General features: G+C 60.1%; 2 protein-coding genes across 2 annotated transcripts; both read right to left on the reverse strand.

The window, feature by feature from the left end:
• Positions 1-766: 766 nt before the first annotated feature.
• On the reverse strand, positions 767-6588 carry LOC116227305 (uncharacterized). The gene is made up of 3 exons (XM_031590501.2): positions 6162-6588; positions 1789-1949; positions 767-1267 (listed from the first exon to the last, which is right to left on the reverse strand). The coding sequence occupies exons 1-3, from the start codon at positions 6586-6588 to the stop codon at positions 953-955; spliced, it is 903 nt and encodes a 300-aa protein (XP_031446361.2). The 3' UTR covers positions 767-952.
• Positions 6589-12538: 5950 nt separating this feature from the next.
• Positions 12539-20803, reverse strand: IHH (Indian hedgehog signaling molecule). The gene is made up of 3 exons (XM_031590500.2): positions 20501-20803; positions 16625-16886; positions 12539-14256 (listed from the first exon to the last, which is right to left on the reverse strand). Exons 1-3 carry the CDS (start codon positions 20801-20803, stop codon positions 13595-13597), a joined length of 1227 nt encoding a protein of 408 aa, XP_031446360.2. The 3' UTR covers positions 12539-13594.
• Positions 20804-21399: the final 596 nt, after the last annotated feature.

The raw sequence follows: 21399 nt of genomic DNA on the forward strand, positions 1-21399 counted from the left end.
TCTCTACCCCCCACCTTTGGACAGGGCTCCCAGGATGCCTGGCACCCAGGGAGAGCTGCCGAGCTGCCAGCAGCCACTGAGGGTCACTGTGCCCCCACACAGCACAGCTGTCCACTCCTGCACTCCTCTTATCCTTCCCTCTGTTCCCAGCCCCTGGTTCTCCGCCTGTGATGCCATCACAGCATCTCCAAAGGAAGTACTGATGGGTATATAAGGGAAGGATTACATATATACATGTATACATACACACTCCTGTCAGAACCCTTCAGCATCCCAAGGATAAGGGGAGCCTTGTTTGCTTATGTGTCATGGCTTAACCCATGGCTCCTAGGGAAGCATTAGAGGGTGGCTGTTGTCATCCCATTACCATGAGCTGATCCAAGCCTAGAACAAGCACAGTCCTCAGGGAATCATAGAATGGGGCTGAGAGTGGGTCAGACATCACCATGGGACAAGTGCAGTGCCACACAGGGAGGCTGGGTGCCCTGAGAGCTGCTTGTGCCAGTGCTGCTCTGCCCACAGGCTGCCCAGAAGAGCACAGACCACAGTGGAGAAGCGACAGGCATGCATGCTGCACACCCTCCTTCCCTACCACCCAGGGGAAGGGCAGAATGGGGGGGGGGGGGTCATGTCCCCGCCCTCAGGAAGGGGCAGTTTGCAGCTAAAGAAGGCCCTGGGACTGTTCCCAAGCAAGACACTGACAGGGCAGCACAGGGGCAGGAGATGCAGTGCTCCATCCCCTAAGAAAAAGCTGAGGCATCCGGATAACAGCTTTATAGGGGAAGGATGTGGGGATACCCCCGAATACACACAGGAATAATTACACATTAAATAGACTCCAAACACACATAAGTTAAAGGGGGGGCAGGCTCCTCTCAGCCCCCATGCTGTACATGGGCACAGTCTGTGTCTGCCAGCCGAGAGGCCTCCAACCCCTCAGCCTGGACCCTCTTCACAACACAGAGCCCATCTTCCTCTCCGTAGCGCCCATCTCATCGTCCTCCTCTTCCTCATCCTCCTCTCCCCCTGAACAAGAGGAGTCGGGGCCGTAGCCCAGCTCAGCACTGCGGTGCAGGAAGGCCGATCCGGGGCTGCACCCCACAAACTCGGGGCTGTCACCAGCCTGTCCCTGGGGCTGGCTGGGCAGCAGGCTCTCGTCAGCTTTGCCAAGCCCCTGTGGCTTCTCGGGCTCCACTGCCATCCCCTGCTCCTTGGCTTTGCGGCTCCGCTTCCACTTCATGCGGCGGTTCTGGAACCAGATCTTCACCTGCTCAGGAGGGAGCAGCCATCACACCACAGCCATGGGTACCCATCAGCCCCCCTCCCACCCCAACCCATCCCCACTCACCCCGTGGCCTTCCCTGCATCGAAGCACCCCCAGACTGCCCTTGCTTGTAGCATCCTGCAGTGCTTTGGCTCTGCAGGAGGCCCTGGGGGTCTCAGGGGCTGTCCCTGTCCCACACTGGCATGGGGGAGTTGGGGACAGAGGGGACCAAATCCTCAGAATGTCACCACATATGCACAGGGACATTAAAAGAGGACTTTTAACTCCATGAGAAGCCACAGTGCAGGGAGAGATGGGAAGACTCTGCAGTGCAGGCTGGGGGTGGTGGGTGGAATGAGGTTTCTGGGGTGGCCTTAGCAAGGGAAGGGCCTGGATCTCATCAGACAGCTCTGCCCAGGAAAGGGGTGCCAGTGGGGCTGCTGGCAGCCAAGGGAGAGACATCAGCACTGCCCTGACTTCCCACCCCACATCCCCAGCAGTCCTCTGCCCCCATCCCAAGGTACCTGCGTCTCAGTGAGCATCAGCGATGTGGCCACCTCAAAGCGCTTGGGCCTGGACAGATACTTGTTGAGCTTGAACTGGTTCTCCAGCTCCAGCAGCTGCTGGCTGGTGAAGGCGGTGCGGGGCCTGCGGCACTTCCCCATCAAGGCAGACTGCGGGGTGGCTGCGGGGCACACGCACACACAGGGTCAGGGGACAGCGGGGAACAGCCCTCTGCCAGCCCTCCTCCATCACCTCCCACCCAACTACGGCTTTATTGTCACCAAGATATGTTATCAGCCCTTGGTGTGCAAGCAGGATCAGTCCCGTGGCTGAAATTAACGCTGCTTTTTATTGCCAGGACTCACAGGTGTCTGCCCAACCGCCGAGGGTTCCCTCACCGGGCTGCTGCTATCATCGCCGGCCCGGAGCAGGAGGAACAAAGGGGCCTTTGAGCAGCCCGCGAGGGGTGGCTCTGCGCCGTGTTTGATCCCTGCTTATCTCCTGTCTGCTCGCTTTGTTGTCCCCAGCGCGTTCAGCTTTACTGTTTCTCCCAGCACTGCAGCAGCAACCAAACACACAGATTCGCAGCTGGAGAGGCACAGAGAGACATTAATAGAGAAGATCCTTGGCACATCCCTGCTGCAAAGCCCCACCACATCCCACACTCCAGCTGCAGAATCCTGCTGCTCTCCAGCTCATCTGAACAGGGAATTGCTCCCCAGACAGAACATATGGAAGACAGAGTGTGTGGGGTGAGATGGAGCCGCACAGCCATGCCGCACTTGGGGACAGCACAGGGCAGGGCTGTCGGAGAGGCTCGCCCTCACTGCAGGGCACAGTGCACCCACCAACGTTATCTCCCACAGATTCCAGCTTTGATCCAGACCTGCCCATCTCAGAGTGCCCCCCAAGCCCTGCACAAACACGGCGGTGACGCACGGCGCAGGAATTTATGAAGGGGCATTAACCGAGCGCCATCTGGGTTTGATCCTGGGTACCTGGGCGCTGGGTGGGACGGGTCAAACAGGCAGAGCCAGGGCTCATAAACACCAGTGGAATGTAACCCAAATGACCATGCGTGCAGAGGACTGCCTGCTGGAATATGGTCCCTCTGTCAGCCCTGGGTTCTCCACCTTAGTGTCTCCAATCCACGCTCTGCACAATGGTGACCATCACAGACCATAACATCCCTAGAAATCCATGCTGCCTCCTACCCCACTCACTGCTGGTGAAACCAAACCCAACTCAGCCCTAAAATCCTTCTGTTGTTGTTGACATGCACTCCAAGCCACCAACCAGACCACAGCTCAGCCCACTCTGGGATGTCCTCCACAGCATCCTCCAGGGCTCTGCCAGCTGAGCTGTGAATATCTCCATCCCCACCACCATCCCATAGGAAAAGGAACGCTTCAGGGAGGCTCTCCCCCTTAGCTAGCTCCCACCAAAAGAACAACAACTGCCTCAGCATCACACATTTGCTTGAAAAGGGATTCTCTCTGCCCAGACATCTCCCCAAGGATCAGAGATTGCCTCAATCCCCCTTCAGCCTGGCTGGACCAGAACCCGCTGATGGGTGTCCAGCATCTGGCTGCAACATCAATGAAGAAATTGATTGCCCTGGAGCAATGTCCCCAAGCCCAGTTCTGTGAGATAGCTACCTCCTGGCTAGTTAGATAAAGCTTATAAAGAATTATTGGTTTATTTGTTACAGTTCTATCTACCTGATAACAAGGCTAATCCAAGGTTGCTATTAACCCACTTGGTTTTAATTTGTTTTGTTTAGCTATACCTCACTTAGCTTTGTGGGCTGGCAGATAAAGGAGAGGAAATGAGCACCAGCCAGCATTGGAGGTGTTCCTCCAGATGTCAGAGCTGGGAGGACAGGTGGTCCCACCAGTATCACAGCCACTGCCAGCAGCTCTGCCTGCTTTCTGTGGGACAGCATAAGGGCACATCCCAAACCTGCTGCTCCCTGTTCCCCCATTGCTGACACAAGAGCCTTGAGTGGAGCAGTCCCACAGCCCCAGTATGCAGTCTGTCCCCAGGCAGACACCCAAGCACCAGTCCCAGCAGGCAGCCCTATGCTCTTCCTGCATCTCCCATCCTGTAGCTGTGCATCACTGCACTCTGCTCCTACAAATCTCTGCCAGAGCAGCTGTCTGCTCTCTGCTTCCACCACTCCACAAGCCATGGCAAATAAACCACAGCTTCCATTGATACTGATGCATGCAGCACACTGGTATCTAATGCTTCCCCTGTGCAATTTGGGGGGACGGACAAGCACCTACAGTGGGTCTGAGCCCTGGGAGCAGGGGCCCAGGCTGGCAGCAGAGGACCTAAGACCTTCCTGCTCCTGCATGCAGAGCTTCCCCACCAGCATCTTGCTCTGCATTGCAGTAGTAGAGGCCCCCGCAGCAGTGGCTGGTAGGGAAGGCACCACAGATACAACAGCAGGAGTGCTTCTCTGAGCAGCGCCAAGCAGGGACCTGCTGCCTCAAGCCACCTACCCAGTGCCTTGCACCCCCAACCCCACAACATATGCAGATGAGAGTGGAGCAAGCCACAGCTGCTCCAGTTTAGGGGCTGTCCTGCTCCTTCTCCAGGAACCAAACCACACCATGCTTGCAGAACACCTCCACATGCAGACAAAGGAGGAAATCATTCATGGTTCAGGCCTGGAATCTCCTAAGAATACAGGACAAGGTGACCTCCCTTGGAGTACCCCAGAACAAGCCCAAGGCTTCCAGATGGGTCTCTCCCAGGTGTCTGCCACTGCTACCCAGAGAGATACACAAGGCCACAAGCAGCAGCATGGAAATCCGTGCTCAGCCTCTGGAAGCATCAGCCAGGCAGGTACGTCTGTCCATCCATGGGCTGAGTGCTTGGGCAGGGATCCAGGAACAGGAGAAGGCATGCTGGAAAGAGACCTCCTTTTGAAACTTGCAGCAAGCCCTTAAGAGCTGGAGAAAACCTTGAGATCTTATATGATCCCAATGGAATGAGACAAGGAGAAGATGAATGAGCTAGTAGAGAATGAGGGCCAGGCTCTTGCTACAGTGCCTATATGGCAGAAAGAACAGAACACAGGGACCAAGGGGGCAGGATGCCCAGAACCCCAAGATGAGCACAGGTCAGGAGCAATGTCTGTAGGGAGGCATAGGCATGTAGACTGGCTGCAGACTCAGTACTTCATACCTCTCCTACAGGGAGGCTTCAGCTCCTAATCTGCATCCAGCCTTGGTCTCCATGCTCTGACAGAGGGGCTGCATGGAAGGAATTCAGAAGAAAACCTGAAAGCACTCAGGATGGAAACTGCCCATGTTATCCCAGGCAGAAGCTGAGCTCAGAGCGCAGGGACAGTGTGGGAACCTACTCTGGTGAAACACAGCCATGCATGATTCTATGTGGATGCTGAGATGCACCGACTTGGACTCTGTAGAGGAGCAGGAAGGTGCAGGAAGGTGAAGGTGCTTCACTCAGCAATGACAGATTATTTTTCCTTCTCTCACTAACAGTCCTAGGGGACACGCAGCCCATAGAACCAAAGGCACACCTTTGCTCTCCTGAGAGTCATGACCACTTCAGAATCAGCCCCATCCCACAGCCCGGGGCAGAACATGGGGTAAGGGAGAACCACTGCAGGAAGGGAACAGCCTTTTTCCCTTCAACCTGATGTAACTTGAGGAAGCAGCAAAGAATGGGTCGATTCATTATATTTCTCCACTTTTGTGCTATTATTCACCCAGCCAGCTTATTAATTAACAGACTTATCTGGTCATACTTTTTTTCTCCTTTTCTCATTCCTTTTTCCCTGCCTATAAACGGCTCCCAGGTTTTTAAGAACCCGACAAACCCGTGGCCTTTCTGCTGGCAGCCCACTGCCAAGTGTCCCCTTGCCCCATCTGGGTGCCCGGACACCCACTCACCCAGCGCAAGGCAGCACCGAATGACCCCATTGTGGTGCCAATGACAGAACCCCGCTCTGCCGAGGGACAGAGCACGCAGCGGCTCCCAGTGCTGCCTGTGGCCGCTCCGGCTGCTTCCAGCCGCTCATCCCTCCCTACCGCTACCGCACCAGAAAGCGGGGGTTCGTTCCCAACCACACCGGATGACATTTATTCGTTTCGCGGTGCAGGCTGCTCTCCTCGATTTCGTCTTTTCGTTTCCATCTCTCAGCGGCGGAGCCCAACGAGCCCGCGGCTGTCGGGAGGCGTCCCGGAAACCCCCCTCGAAACTCCCCCAAGAGCAGCCGCTTTCTGCGGGCACCGGGATGGGCACGGTCCCGGGGTAGGTCTGGTGCTCCTGATCCACGCCGGTGTGTCCCCGGGGAGCCTCAGCCCCCAGCCCCGTCCCGCCCGACGGGAGGGTCGCTCCCCACTCCCGGCTCACTCACCGTGGAAGTCGGAGAGCCTCGGCACCAGCATCCCGGCTCGGATCCACTGCTCCAGCGGGAAGGAACCGGTCACTGCCGTCTTCAGGTGATCGGCGCCGGGCGGCGGCAGCTGTGGGAAGGCGGTGTAGGTGAAAGTGGGGTGCTGACCCCCCAGCGCCGGCAGCGGGTACACGGCAGGCGGGTAGAGGGCCGGCAGGGTGCCCAGCCCAGGGCCGGGGAGGTGCAGCAAGCCGGGTTTGGGGACGAAGCCGGCCGGGCCGAAGGGGGCGGCAGCCTGGGGAGCTCGAGGTGAGGGGGTGTCGGAGCGGCCGGCGGGGCCGGGGCTGCCTGCGGGGCTGAGCCCCGGAGGAGAGGCGCTCCGCGGCGGCTCCTCAGCCAGGAGCGCCTCGATGCGGAAGTTTTGGGACTTCTCCATGGGTTTGTGCATGGCCCGGCCGGCCCCCCCCCGCAAAACACAGCGTGTCTCCTCCCGCCTCTCTGCTGCCAGGGCAGCGCCCGGCCGGGCAGCCCCGGACCACCCCGGCACCGGCGGGCATTCACTCGCGGGGTCCCGCCGCGCCGCGCTCCGCGGGGCTGCCCTCAGGGGCAGCCCTCCTCTCCGCTCCTCCTCCCGGGCACTCGCTTGCCCGCCGCCACTGGGGGGGTTTTAACCCCCCCCTCCACCTGCCCCAGCTCCCTATTGGCTCCCCGCCGGCCCCCCCCGTCGGCCCGGCCTCCGTTCCCCGGCTTCCGCAGCCCCTCGGCACACCCCGGGGCCCGATCCTGCTCTTCACACTTCGTGCCGTTCCTCTTTGCACTCCTTTGGCACAAGGACATCAGCGGACCCGAGCTGGCTGCACAGAGAGGCAACCGCCCTGCATCATCTATCTGCCCGAGAAGCTCGTGGAGCGGGTGCCTACGGGCAGATTTTTATTTATTTGCCCAGTTTGGTCTTCTCCAGATGAAGGCACCAGAGACAGGTAGAGACGAAAGCCTTGGTTGCTCTTGGACAGGTGGGTGAGCAGGAGCAGAGCTGGCCCAGACCCACTGGCTCTGGACTTTGGGGAGAGGCAGAACATCTGTGAGCAGATCTGTGCCTGTCTATCCCTGGGTCCCACCCTTATACCTGGGTCCCACCCTTTGCATCAAACCCATGCAGTAAGACAAGCTTGGGTCCAGCCAAGGGTCCTTTGGAAGGTAGAAGAGGCAGCTAAAGGGAGCTCCCATCTCTGTGTTTCTTTCCCCTTCACCTTTTTCTCTACCGCTGTTGAATCCTCCCAGATTTTAGAGCAAGAGATGGGCCTGCACTCCTGCATCCTGTGTCCAAGGCTCCATAGAGCAGGAAGACAGGGGCACAAGGGACTTCCCCCACCCTCCTCTGCTCAGCAGCCCCATGGGTTTCTCTTCTTGAGCCCCTCCTGCCTGGACTGGAGCCCACTGAGCTCCCTGCTCCCACACCACCAAGGTCCAAAGGTCCCATGATGGATGGGACAACTTCCTCCTCCTGTTGCACAAGATCACTCCATACCCAAATCCCTGTACGGGAACAGCTACACAACAGCCATTCCCAGGAGGGCATGCAGCACACGGGGAGGAAAGCAGAGCCAGGAGAGCCCAGCAGAAGGGGCGGGATATAGGCAGTGATAGATGCGGGGGTGCTGATGAGTTCACAGTCTTTAGGGGCATTAATCAGATCAGAGCTGGATTAAGGTGTCCGAGCTCTGATTAGCTTCATTTCCCACCTCAGGAAGGAGGGAACTCACTTCCCCATCCATCAGCTCCTCTGGTGACAGCTCACCTGGTTGCTAACTAGATCTGAGGATTGCAATAAGAGAACGGAGCTGTGGCCTGGCCCTTTTCCTCTGCCCCATGCCCTCCCTAGGCAGGAGGTCTTCACACAGGAACTGTGGCAGCCTGAGCACCAAGCTCAGGTCACAGACCCTAGGATCTCAGCCACAGACATCTTGACCTCACGCTCTGTGTGTAGGGAGCTGCAGAGGAGCACTGCCCGGGGAAATAGCCCCAGTTCAAGAGATTATCTCCATGCAACTTCCTCCTGAGAGAGGTCAAGCAGCAAACCAAAAACTAGAAGAGCAAACAGCCATATGGACACCCAGCTCTGGTGCTCATGAGCATTAAAATCTGTAGGAACCCACAATGTTGCGGAGAGCAGCTCGCATCCAACCATGTGCCATCGGTGCTGTAGCTCTCAGAAGCAAGCCACAGGGGCCAGGGGAGCATCTAGGAGCGTAGTTCAGTTTTACAGCCCTGCCATTTCCTTGCCATCACCTTGGGCAGCAACGTAACACCCCTCTGCAAGATCAAAGCCAAGGGAGCCGAGGAAAATCCACAGCCCGATAAAGAACTGCCAGTGGAGACCACACTCCCACCTTCCCAGGATCAAGTCTATCCCAGACACCAAGCACAGACAAGACTGTGTCTCAATTTGCACCTAACCTGCTGTTTTGGTTGGCTATAGACCACCAAGCCCTGCTAGCAGGGCTGTGTGGTTGACTGGGTTGCCCTTGGTTTCATGGGAGCCCTGACCATCAACGGCTGCCCCTATCTCTGGGCTCTGGGAAGCTGCAGGAAGCCGATGGGGAATGTAAACAAACCGCCATCCCCACAGTGATTTGTGACAAAATGAACAGACCAGAAGTCACCTGTGGGTGGCCTAGGCACATTAACCAAGGGGATAATAGCTCTTAATCAACACTGCAGCAGTGGGAGCCCTAGCATGGGCAGCTCAGGGTCCCCATCAGCTCGGTAGCTGTCCGCCAGGATTTGGTTTCTAGGAGGAAGGCTTTGTATCTAACAGCCCAGCATCAGTTAGGAAGGTGGGAAGTATCCTGTCAGTTCCAGGATCCTCTGCTTCACTCCTGTGGGGTTGGAGCTGCTCACTCAGAGAGAAGGGAGCCAGGACTGGGCTGTGGGTGAAGCACAGTGTGACCCCCCCAGTGCAACCTCACCTCCTCCCCTCTAATGGGCTTTCCATGGAGTCAGCTCCTAACCTGCTCACAGGGTGACTGGATAAATCAGCTGCTCCTCCCAGGACCTTGGGCTCTAATTAATGTCAGCTCATTAACAAGATAACGGCTATTTATTACCTTGTCTCGCTGGCTGCTGATTAACCCTTCCCCAAAGCAGGGGGTGGCGATGGCACAGGGCAGGGATGGCAGGGATGGCAGGAATGGGTGATGTCTCTGCAATGACATCCAGGGCACCTCAATAAAGGGGGACAGATGAAAGGACAAGGGCAAGAAGGACCTTTCAAGGTCTGCAGAAGTGGCTGAGTGAGGAATGGATGGGACAAAGTGGTGTGGCAGAGGGTCCGCAGATTAAAGCTGCCAAGCACCTGGGTTGTCACCATCCCTGTGCCTCAGTGTCCCCAAGTGGCCTCAGAGAAGAGCATGGCCAAAACCCATCGCTCAGCCACGCAGTCCCAAAGCCTGGCCTGGCAGAGCAGTGGGGTGGGGGGGATCTGCCCCAGGGAGGTGGAAGCCATCTCTGCCCTTGACCTGTGCCTGGGTAGGAGCAAGGGGCTGAGGCACAGCACCTCCTCGCAGCAGCATGCTGCTGGGGTAATGTTCTCTTACATCAATCACGCCTCTCGGCGGCTCCCTATTAGCGGGAGCAGCGGCTGGTTAATCAGGCTGAGGGCTTCGGCTCGTTAAGCTGACACCTCCGTTGCGAGAGTGAGCCATGGGGGCACGCAAGGTGCCACTTATTTATTTTCTTCTTTCCCAGGGAATATATTAAACAAATTAAATTCCTGGAGTGTTGGCTCAGCATAGATTGCTCTGCGCCTGTGCCCAGCAGTGAGGGACTGCCCCCATCACTGCTGCAGAGCCCTCCTTGCAATAAGGCACAGCCCCTCCATTCCCACATTGCCCCCATTCTGTGCTGGGACCACTATGTGCACGGTCTCTGTGCCCAAACATCCCCTTCACCTTCTTCAGGATCAGTCACCTCAAAACCCAATGCCCTGGAGGCTTCAGATGCCAGTTCCTTACTGCTGGCTGCATTTCAGCCCTGCTTTAGCTCTCTTTGGGATGATGAGCACGGATGGGGGGCTTGGACCAAGATCATCATTTGATTACTTATTGACCATTTGCAGCTCTTCCCTCTGCCACCACCTTTGCCTTCCCTGTCCTCCCTGCAAAACCTGTGGCAGCCCACTCCATTCCACTTCATCTCATCCCAACCCATTGCATCCAACCCATCGCATCCATCCCATTGCATCCTGTACCATCTCATTGCAATCCATCCCACAACATCCATCCTATCCTATTGTATCCCGTCTCATTGCAACCCACCTCATCCCACTCCACCATCCCCATCCCTTCACAGACTCTGATCCTTTCCCCTCAGGCATGGTCTGTCAGCACCTCCTCAGCTCAGGAGCAGTCCCACCCTTTGCTGGTGAGGGGGAGGTGGGATGGCTCCCTAGAGGTTAGCAAAGAATTAGAAATAATTTAATTTACCTCCCTGTTTGGGCACATTTGATGAGCTGAAAGGCCTCTTGTCAAGCAGCAAATCCATCTTCCTCCAGCTTTACATCAAATTTCATTCACTAATTAGAAACTCCTGCCCCAGAGCGTGCTGCCTCCACCCTGGCCACCCCTTCTCCCCACCAGCACCATTATGAAAATAAATCGTTCCATTAGGTGCATTGTTGTGGTTGGTGGGGCCCAGTTATTAGAGTGGGAGGGAGGGCATGGGGTGATTTATTAAGGAAAGGGTCCTGATTAAAGCCTTCCTCATCCTGCATGCTCGCACAGTGCGTCCCACTGTCCTGGGTACCCCACAGCCATGGGGAAAATAACAGCATGGCACGAACAGTGCTGCAGAGATCGGGGTCCTGCCCTTGGAGCTGCAGCGCTCCAAAAAGTCATTAAGAGAAATTAAGCTAATGGAAGTGAGATTGGAGGCTGGAGCAGACTGAGCACCCGGTGGTTCTGGGAGGGTGGATGGGGGGGGGGGTGATGAACCCCTTCTGGCCCTGAGATCCCCCTGCATGGGAGCTTGGCTCCGCTCTCATCCCACAAGCAGAAGATGCTTCTGGGGTGCTCCCTTCTTCCCTATGGCAATGGCTCCCGAACTCCACTGGGAGCCCAGTGCCGGGCTGGGACGGGAGCACGGCCGCAGCAGAAGGCTCTGGAGAGAGGGACAGACGGGAGGGCCGGGGAAGGGGCTGCCCCCCACTCTTGTTAACATCGCCGGGCCATGTATACTTTTCAAGGCTTTGAATAGGGGGTGGGACTTCTCCTCCCCTGATGTGGGGCCGGGAGGGGGTTAAGGCGCTCAGTCAGTGCTGGATGGGTGTGGATCGACCGTGATGTCCCAGATGGCGACGTGTGGGGGGGTTCCCCCGCCGCCACATGCTCTTCCTCTCTCCCCCGCCCACAATTCATATGGTAATGAGGACAAATTGATGGGGAGACAGCCATTGTGGTACCCTCCCCGACCCGGCCCTTCTGCCGGCCACCCACCGGCATCCCCATCCATCACCACGCAGTGGCATGGAATGGGACAGGGCACCGGTGGGAACCCCCACCGGGACTGGCATCATTTTGTTCTCACTGTCCTTGCCATGGGGCTATATGGGGCTATGGAGGGCTTCAGGAGGAGAAACAATACAAAATCTTATTTCTGAAGCCCCTCTCTTCCCCTTGCTGCCATGATCTGGGACCCCCCCTTCCACCCTGTACTCACAGCATCCTCTAATGGGGCAAAGACCATTTCCTTCATGCCCACCGATACCCATCTGGTCTGGCAATGCCCACAACACCACAGGGCACAACTGGCACAGGAGGAGTCAGGCTCAGCACTGGGCTGGTGCTGAGATGGGGGGGGAGCACGGCCAGGGTGTCCCCTCTGCCCCACAACTCCCGCCTCAGGCTCCCGTCATGCAGCCCCTGATTGAAATCTCACTCCATAAAGCGCTTCTCCAAGGCCTGACCCCAGGGCCCTCCGGGGACCAATTTGTCCTTCCCTGTAATAAGAACCTAATTAAATTAGCCATGCTGCCTCATAGAGCCCTTAAATTAGACGCTGCCATTGGATTGCTGTACACTCACTGTGCTATGGGATCTCGGGAAAAGCCCTGCTCCAGCTCCACTATCGGATTGAGGCAGGGATGGGGTGGATATGGGGCAGGGGTGCACAGACAGACAGGCGTGAGCAGGGCAGGAATGAGGGACTGCGGGGATGGTCCCCACACTGGGCATGGGGCATGGGATGGGATGGAGAGGGGACCCCAACAGCATAGGTGTACCCTAAGTAGAGCATCTCTCTCCCAAAGCTGCCGGCCCAGCTCAGCATGCTCTGTTCATTCTGGGGGCTGTAGGCTGACCGCACTGCACCCATCATGGGGCTGGCTCCCCCCACACCACAGCTCACAGCACCCGCCTGGAAGATGACAGATTTATTGGGCCATGTCCCCGACCAGGAAAGGTACATCCAGTGAAGAGACAAAAGTACACCTGCTGTCAGCTTGCTTCATCCTGGACAACAATCACCATCAAAACTGTGCTTTAAAATAATCTTTAAATAATTTCTGCTTTTCATTAAAAAAAGAAAAAAATCCCCCCTTCCAAATAAACCAGCTTGCCCAACCCTCCCATTGCCCTCTTACCCTGCACGCGTCCATGGTGCCTCTCGGCTATGGTACATACAAAGAGCAGATAAATAAATAAAGAAAGACGTGTGACTGTGGCTGCGGCTCTGATGGGACCCCCCCAGGCCGCCAGAGTGGGTGAGCAGCAATGAGATACCCTGAGGGTGTGGGGTGCTGGGGTGGGAGGGCAGCACCTGGGGGGTTTATAGCACTGGGTGCAAATGCAGGGATTTGGGGCTGAGCCTGGGGGAGGCAATGAGGGAGATTCTTCCTCTGTGCTGCTCCTGCAGGGCTGCATCCCCAGGGAGCAATACCAGAGCAGCTCCCCCATGCTGTTACACTGTCCCTGCAGTCAGGATGGCTGCGGTGCTGCCTTTGGGTGCAAGCCTGCTGCCCTGGCAGCACCCATGCAACCAAGTCATGGGTCTCATGCCACATCCATGCCATCCCTTCCATACAAGGCACTGATTTGAGTGTGCCTCTCTTTTGGTCCCAGTACCCACATTCCCTTCTTTCCAGCTGCCACAATCCAGGGCTGGGAATGGCATCACCCCACAAAGCACCCAGAGCTCCCTCCCCAAGCCTCTCCATAGGGCTGCAGATACTGGGAGCTCTGGGTACAACCTCTGGTCCCCGCTCCCCAGCCCTGCACACATACACGCACATTGCACGCACACACACAAATAGCAGCATGTGGATCCCACCAGCAAAGGGGCGAAGAGGGGGTGTGCGGGGCGAAGCCCCCACGGCTTGGGTGTGGATTCAGCCCCCCAGCCCAATGTGGGCACAGCCGGGGGTGGGTCACCGCACTGCCACCTCCTCTGCCGGCACACCCTCAGCTCTGGGCCCGGGGCACCCCCAGCGGGTGGAAGCTGTCAGGGGGCAGCAGCATCCTGCCCAGGCGGTAGAGCAGCCCCGAGTACCAGTGCACGCCGTCACCCTGCACCCCCGGCCCCCCCAGCAGGCTGTGGTAGAGCCGCAGCGGCCAGAACGCCATCTGTGCCAGCTGCTGCTCCCGCACCAGGGCAAAGCACGAGGCCACCACGTCGTCCACCACCAGCGTCCCGTGTCGCGTCAGCGGAGCGTAAGCCCCCACGTCCGTTCGGCCCCGCACCCCCACCACTTCAGCGGGCTGCAGCCCCCCTGAGCCCACCGCCACCAGCACGAAGTGTCCGGGCTGCACGTGGCTGGCGAAGATGGGGCGGAATTGGGTGGCGGGCGCCGAGGCGTTGTTGGCCACGAAGAGCAGGTGGGTGGGCGTCAGGGCCAGGCGCCGGGGTGGGTGCCGCGTCTCGATGACGTGGAAGGAGGTGAGGGCACGCGGCTCCTTGTCCAGGAAGGCCAGGAAGTCGCTGTAGGTGGGCCGGCCCGCCCCGTCCATCGCCAGCACCCGCTGGCCCGGCCGCAGTGCCCACAGTGGGGTCCGGGCACCGTTCTCCAGCGTCGCCAGTGCCCGCCCAGGGAAGCAGCCGCCCGTCTTCGCAGCAGCCGAGTGCTCTGCACGGGGAGAGAGCAAAGGAGAGGGTTACCTGTCTGCAAGACCCCTAGCATCACCCCACAATGCATGGCTGTGCTGCCCAGCAAGGATAACACTGCCCCAGCATTGCCGATGCACACAGCTCCCTGCAAACATCTGCCACCATGCTGCCAAGAGTACCGAGCTGTGCCTGCCAGTACCTGCGACCCACTGCAGTGCTGCTCTGCAAAGCAGGGCCCCCAAACCTGCTGGCACAGGGAGCGCCTGGGGCAAAGGGCAGCCCCAGGGCAAAGGGCAGCCCCAGGGCATAGGGCAGCGTGAACACACAAGGCAGCGGGGGAGGCACCCGAAGCTGCAAGCCCTGCACTACGTGCTCAGGGTGTGTGGGAACTGCCCCCTGCCTGCCTGGGTACCACTCAGGAATGCAGCAAGGAGCAGTGGTGGGGTGCAGCACCCAGCCCTATATATTGTCCCCATCCCATGTTGCAGCCCCCTCCTCCCTCCTGCTGCTCACTCCACTCTCCCTGCACCCCCTCTCTGAGCTGCAGGGAGGTGTCACAGCCCACAGCCAGGACAAGTCACCAGGGTGTCAGACAGGGAATGCTGTCTGACCCAGTTAGGGAACGCTGGCTTTCCAAGGAGTGGTGTTCAGCACCCCTAGCAGCCCTGTTTCTCCCAGTCCTCTCATATTCTATGTGATATCCTCCCACCGCTGGGACACCTTGCCCAGGATCCAGACCCAACCCATCCCACTCCCAACCTAACCCAGCAGTCTTCCCCCAAGATCGCACAGCCCCCAGCCCCCAGCCCCATGAAGAGAGTCACCCATCTGTGGGACAGAATCCTTTTATTGCTCAGATGAGGTGCAGTGTGTGCCCTGTGCCTGTTCCCAGCAAGGGACAGGTCCCCAGTCCTGCACCCCACATCCCCAGGCAGGGGCTGGCAGGAGGGGGGCACCTGGCAGGAGCGGAGGCACAGGCCCTGGACACGGAGGGGTGTGCGGATGCAGGGGGACCCAAAGGGACACAATACATTCACCAGGCCATGCGGCCATCCATACAAAAATAAAAGCCATTTACTACGAGGCAGCCCGGCTGCCCTCTGTACACAGCGCTGGGGGGCTGGGATCTGCACTGCACAGCCTCCGCCACACAGCCCCAGGGTTCCCCTGGTTTTAGGGATAAATACAGGGGATCCACATTCATGGGAGATTGCTGCTGTGAGCAATGAGGCTCCGACCTGTCCCCAAAAGCCTTCCAGGAGCTTGGGGCCCCGCTCGCGGCATCTGTCTTCCATCAGTCCTGGGGGCACTGGGAGCCTCGGTCCTTTTCTAGGGGCACAGCCCCACTCCTCAGGCCATCCCCCACGCACCGGGGTCACGGTCCTCGCTCCGGAGCCCGGCCCGGCTCCTGCGGCCAGCCCCACCGGGTACCCCGGGATGGGAGAACCCCGGCGCTTCGCCCACGCTTCGTCCCTCTGCTGCGGGGCCGCGTCGCTCCCTCTCTGCGCCGCGGTCGCCCCACGTCCATCGCGGGCCGTCCTGGCATCGGGGATGGGATCAGCGCGGGGGGACCGGCTGCCGTCGGGGGGTGTCGGGCCGCTGGGCGCGGGCTAGGGCGGTACGACAGGCACAGTGCGCTGGGAGCCCGGTTCCGCAGGTATGCGCGGCCGTGGGCGGGCTCGGCGCTGCAGCTGTCCCCACACACGCGCAAGCCCACGAGCGGTGCGGAGCTCTCCCGACGCGCCCCGGCAGCCCGCATGGGCGCCCCGCGCCGTGCGTGGGCCGCTGCTGCCCTCTGCCGCACGCAGCCAGCGCGGCCGGGAGGGGCCGGGGCACTGTGCAGGACCCCGGGCACTGCTCCTGTTCCCACGGCGGTTCACCCCACACCGTCATAGCCTGCAGAATCGCTTCTCACGGCACCGCCCGAAAAGCGAGCAACGCCAGCGAGCGCAGCGCTCAGTCCCGTTCCCAGTGTCCCGCAGCCCCCAGAACCCCTGCACAGCAGGGGCCTGACTGCAGGACACATTTCTGGAGTGTCCTTGTCCCGCAATGGCCATGGACAAAGGACAACCTGGGGTTGGCTGAGGGCTGTTGCAGAGAGCAGGGCTGGATGGGGACTAAGGGATTGCAAGGGTAGGGAAGGCAGCAATGATGGGTACATGGGGAGAAAAGGGTGTGTAGGGTGAGGAAAGGGTGGAGAGAGTGGGCTTTGTGGGGGATACATAGAGAATTTGCCCCATGGCACTGCTGGATGCAGAACTGTGCCTCACACCTGGTCCCACTGCCTGGCACAGCAGTCCCCTAGCAGCACCACATCAGCCAGCCAGGCCCACAGCATGCTGCAGCACGGGGTTGCCCCCCAACCCCTCCATCCCCTCCATCCTTACCTGACTTGACGGAGCAGTGGATGTGTGCCTTGGACTCGTAGTAGACCCAGTCAAAGCCGGCCTCCACAGCCAGGCGGGCCAGCATGCCGTACTTGTTGCGGTCCCTGTCTGACGTTGTGATGTCCACGGCTCGGCCCTCGTAATGCAGCGACTCCTCCGAGTGGTGGCCGTCCTCATCCCAGCCCTCTGTCACCCGCAGCTTTACCCCCGGCCACTGGTTCATGACAGAGATGGCCAGGGAGTTCAGGCGGTCCTTGCAGCGCTGCAGGGTGGGGGGCACAATCAGTAAAGGGCTTTGGGGTGGGGGTTCTGCCCAAGTCGCACTGTGCTTCCATTGCCCCAGGGGCACAGCGGCCTCACAACCTCATCCATCCCCTGCCCACATGGGGTGAACCCATTTCCACATGTCCCTGACACAAGGGCTGAGGAACAACAGCAGGTCCTCAAAGACCCACAGCTGGTAGCCATAGGGGCCAGACAAGCGAGCTGTCTGGCTTTGTCCTGTCTTTTTCTCACCCCAAAGCACCCCTCAGAGATGCAGCCCTGTCCACTTCCATCAGCACAGCAGCTCCACCTGCAGCTGTGTCATGGTGGGGACCAAACCTGGTCCAGCTCTGCAGGTACAGCCTGTACTTTAGGTCCCTTCTCTGCCTGTAATAGGGATGAAAGTCAGATGGAAAAGGTGCAGAGAAAGTGATATGGATGGTACTGAGATGCTTCTCAGATAAAACAGGGTGGGTGGGCTATGACTGCACAGTGGGGGGTATAGGGAAAAAAAAAAAAAAAGGACCAGTTGTGGTTCCATATGGGGTAAGTCCTGGGAAGCATGAAATGACACAACAGGGTAGCAGGCTAAAAGCAGACACTGTGGGGGATGCCCGGTGCTGGATCTCCTGCTGCAGAATGCCACGCTGGCAGCAATACACGCAGGTCAAGAGACAGAGCCATGGAGAGTGTGAAGCAGGGCCACAGACCTGCTGCTGGGTGCCGAGCGGTTAGAAAGGCCCTCACACTGCAGGAGCTACCCCAGTAGGTTTGCCCTCTCCCCGTCCCCCATCACCTGTCCCTATCCTGGGGTGCTGCTCCAGGGGAACTCCACTTGCTCTTGGCACGGTGTGAGCCCCAGGGAGGGCAGTGCCCGGCAGGCCTTTGCTCCACATGGGGCAGGGGAGCGCCTCTACCCTCGTCTCGTGGCTCCCTGGGTGTGGGGAGATAAGGCAGGAAGGTGTTGGACAAACAGTGCCCAGGGGAGGGGAGGAGAAGGGAGGGGAGCGACTTTTGTCCTCAGCAAGCACCCGCGCGGTGCCACTCTGCGCAGGCACGAGGACTCCAAGGACCCCAATGAGAGGGTTTGAGGCCGTGCCCCGCAGAAGTGAGGTGCCACACTGCGTTGCTCCACGTGTCCCCTCACCGCCCCGCTCCGGGACCCCCTAGTCCTATTCCCTGTGCTCCCTGCAGGGGACGGTCGCGCACACCGAGACCCTCCAACTTCCGTCCCCCGCCGGGACGCCGCCTGCCACCATCCCAGGGACGGGCCACCTTGTCCCCAGCAGTGTCCCCGCGGCGCAGCACCAGGCTGGCGGCGTCCCCGAACCCCGAGCCGGCCGGCCCTGCCTTTGCCCTCGGTGGCCAGCAGGTGTCAGAGCGGGTAGGGAGCAGGAGGAGACCGGAGGGCCGCAGGTACCGGCGGCGAGAAGGACGAGAGGTGACAAATAGTGAGAGAAAGGGAGAGCAGGTGGGATGTGCAGGGAGCGGGCAGGGACGGGCAAGACAAGAGAAGACCCTGGGGATGTCAGACTGTGCTGAGCGGAGAGCTGCTCTCTGCCACCCGGCACTGGCTTCACTCCTTTCTCATGCCCAGACTGTGGGCAGGACAGCGTCCCATAGCAGAAGTCAAACGTTTTGGGAAGGACTGGAGGAAGGACACAGTTCCATGGCAGGGCAGAGCCATCGGAAAACCCGGGACACTCTGCTGTGCCCATCGCCTCAGCACTGGGGTGCAATGGGCCACAGCTGCCCCAAAGCACAGAGCACTGCCAGGAGAACGGTCACCCTACATCTGCCCCTAGGTGAGGTTTATCCCAGAGAAAGCCAAAAGTTCCACCGTGAGCTCCCCATGAGCAATTCATCACCTCTGCAAGGATGGTCTCCACACCATGAGGGACTGCGAGGGGTGATGGGGAGAGGTGTGGGGTGGGGACACTGGTGGGGGCAGGGGGCCAGGGACATTCCTGGGCCAGGCTGTGGGGAGAGGTGAGGCGAGCTCTGCCTCCAGCCTTATCTCAGCACCTCCGAGTGGGACCAGCAAGAGCAAACACACTGGAATTCTTGAGGAAGATGAAACGATAAAGTAAAGGCAGGCAGAGAGCAGCATTACCCACCCCCCTAAGCGGGCGGCATCTTCCGGCTGCCTGGGACACCCAGACCCTTGGACTTGGGGAAAGAAAACAGGTTTGAAGTGAGTCAACAGCAGTAAAAGCCAGGGCACTGGGGGAAGGGATGAGGAGTTGGGTCAATGGCTTTTCCCAGCCCATGGCAGGGCACAGTGCCCGACCTGTTACATCTGGGAGCATCTCCCACAGCCAGGGGCACAGGATGAGGGCTGTGGGATGGAAGTGAGCTACCAGAAATCATGCCATCTCCTCGGCAATGGAGACAACCCTCAGGACACTGCGGTACCCACAGTACCCTCAGGTCGCAAAGAGTGGCAGAGCTCACTGCTTCCTCAGCAGCCTTGGGCACGAAGCTGTTCTGCGTCACGGCTGCAGGCTCCAGGGATTAGCAACTTACAGGGGGGACTCAACCCCTCAGCTACATTCCCTGGTCTGAAAACTTCCCTGTGCCATAGCCCTTGGGGACCTGCCGTTGGGGCACACAGGGTAACAGAACTGTCAAGCCAGCAACCATGCCATTCTCCTTTTCTTGTCACCAGCACCTCGGGCAGAGTCCATGGCCAGAGCCCGGCTCAGCTGCTGCCACCAGGGCCATCCCACTCACACACCCATCCCCAGCCCTGGGGTGCAGCAGGCACCCGACTGTTCCCCGCCTCCCCCAGCAGCTCACTCGGGCTGTAACCCCGCACTGAGGCCGATGACCAGGTTTCTTATAGCAAGGCCGTGTGGCTCCTTATCTGCATTCCTGAAACCCTCAGGCATTCTCCTGGCAATATTAAAACACAGAGTAACCTTCGTCCAGCATCACCCCCTCCACCCGCTACCGTCCTCTGTCCACCCCCCTCCTTTCCACCGGCTCAGAGCACTTTGAAGCTGAATACAACAGCAGAGCATTTGCAACAACAGGTTGTTCCCTTCTCCATACCCAGGAAGGGCAGCCCCATGCCAGGCACCCTTTACCATCCTACTCTGAACACGAGGAAACAGGGGACACTGGGGACAAGGACAGTGAATGGGATAAACTTTCTGCTCTGCCCACTCGTCGCCAGCACGCTGGGCTCCACAAGCTCCCGCTGTGCCCCCCAATACGCAGAGCAGAGGTGCACAGATAGGATGGGCACAGCGGGGCAGGGGACTGCCAGCTCGGGGGACTGTGGGACTCGGTTCAGGGGATAGCAGCGCAGCGCGCGAGCAGCTCGGGAGTACCAGGCACACCTTGCGGTGTAGCAGCCGTTGGTGCTGCCACCTCGGGGGCCGGGGTGCTGCCGGTTCCGGCTCCGACGCGCCCAGCCCCGCCGAAGGGGCAGAGCAGTGCGGCGGAGCAGGGAGATGGATGCTCGTGCGGCACCGGGATGCCCGGGGCAGGATGGGGCGGCCGCAGCGCCGGTCTCCGCCTCCCGCCCGAACGAACGGGCCGTGCCGGTAGCCCGGTGCCCGCAGGTACCCGGCGCGGGGGGAGAAGCGGGCGGCGGCGGGGCCGTACCTGGGTCATGAGCCGGTCGGCGCCGGTGTTCTCCTCGTCCTTGAAGATGATGTCGGGGTTGTAGTTGGGCGTGAGCTCCTTGAAGCGCTCCGAGTTCCGCGCGATCTTTCCCTCGTAGCGACCGCTGGCCCCCAGCGTCTTCTCGGGCACGTTGGGGCTGAACTGCTTGTAGGCGAGCGGGATGAGCTTGCGGGGCGGCCGGCGGCGGCTGCCCACCACCCTGCCCGGCCCGCAGCCGCGCACGGCCGGCGCCAGCAGCAGCGCGCACCCGCTCAGCAGCAGCAGCAGCCGCGCCGGCTTCATGGCGCGCCCGGCGGCCCCGGGGCGGCCCGAATGGGGACCGGCGGCTCCGGGGGCCCCGCTAGGCTCGGCCGCCGCTCCCGCCGCCCGCCCCGGGGCTCCCCATGCGGCGCGCAGGTGCCGGTGCGGGTGCGGGCGCGGCGGCTGCCCGGCGCGCTCCGGCTGCCCGGTGCGGCGGCCGCCCGCTGTCGTGCCGCTCTGAGCTGCCGTGCCCCAGCGGCGGCAATAAATAGCGAAGGGCCGTTTGTTTTGGCAGGAGAGCGGCCGCTTGCGGGGCGCGGGGCGCGGGGAGCGGGGCTCGGCGCTGCCGGAGCCCCCCGCGGTTTGCGCCCTGGCGGTCAGCGCTGCGGGGCCGGAGCCGGAGCCGGAGCAGGAGCCGCCGCTGCCTCCGCTCCCCGGGCAGGAGTGAGAGGGGAAATTGAAGAGATCCGGGACCGGGAACCGCCAGGACCGCACCCTGCCCGTGTCCCAGCCTCCCAGCGCCCTCCCTCCCTCTCCTCCTCCCCGCGGAACCTGCCCCGGGCCGCCCGCAGCCTCCTCCCACCGGCCGAGCCCCGCAGCCCACCCTGCCACCTGCCCCTCGGGGCCGCCCCCGCCGC

Source organism: Phasianus colchicus, chromosome 7 (genome assembly GCF_987193195.1).
Source record: "Phasianus colchicus chromosome 7, bPhaCol1.hap1.1, whole genome shotgun sequence".
NCBI lineage: Eukaryota > Metazoa > Chordata > Aves > Galliformes > Phasianidae > Phasianus > Phasianus colchicus.

Excerpts from the sequence above, each read along its gene's own strand:
- IHH (XM_031590500.2), bottom strand. The coding sequence starts at position 20,803 with ATGAAGCCGGCGCGGCTGCTGCTGCTGCTGAGCGGGTGCGCGCTGCTG. Across the intron at positions 16,887-20,500 it reads CCGACCGGCTCATGACCCAG|CGCTGCAAGGACCGCCTGAA; the intron begins GTACGGCCCCGC and ends CCCACCCTGCAG. Across the intron at positions 14,257-16,624 it reads CCACTGCTCCGTCAAGTCAG|AGCACTCGGCTGCTGCGAAG; the intron begins GTAAGGATGGAG and ends CTCCCCGTGCAG.
- LOC116227305 (XM_031590501.2), bottom strand. The coding sequence starts at position 6,588 with ATGCACAAACCCATGGAGAAGTCCCAAAACTTCCGCATCGAGGCGCTC. Across the intron at positions 1,950-6,161 it reads GAGGCTCTCCGACTTCCACG|CCACCCCGCAGTCTGCCTTG; the intron begins GTGAGTGAGCCG and ends TGTGCCCCGCAG. Across the intron at positions 1,268-1,788 it reads TGATGCTCACTGAGACGCAG|GTGAAGATCTGGTTCCAGAA; the intron begins GTACCTTGGGAT and ends CCTCCTGAGCAG.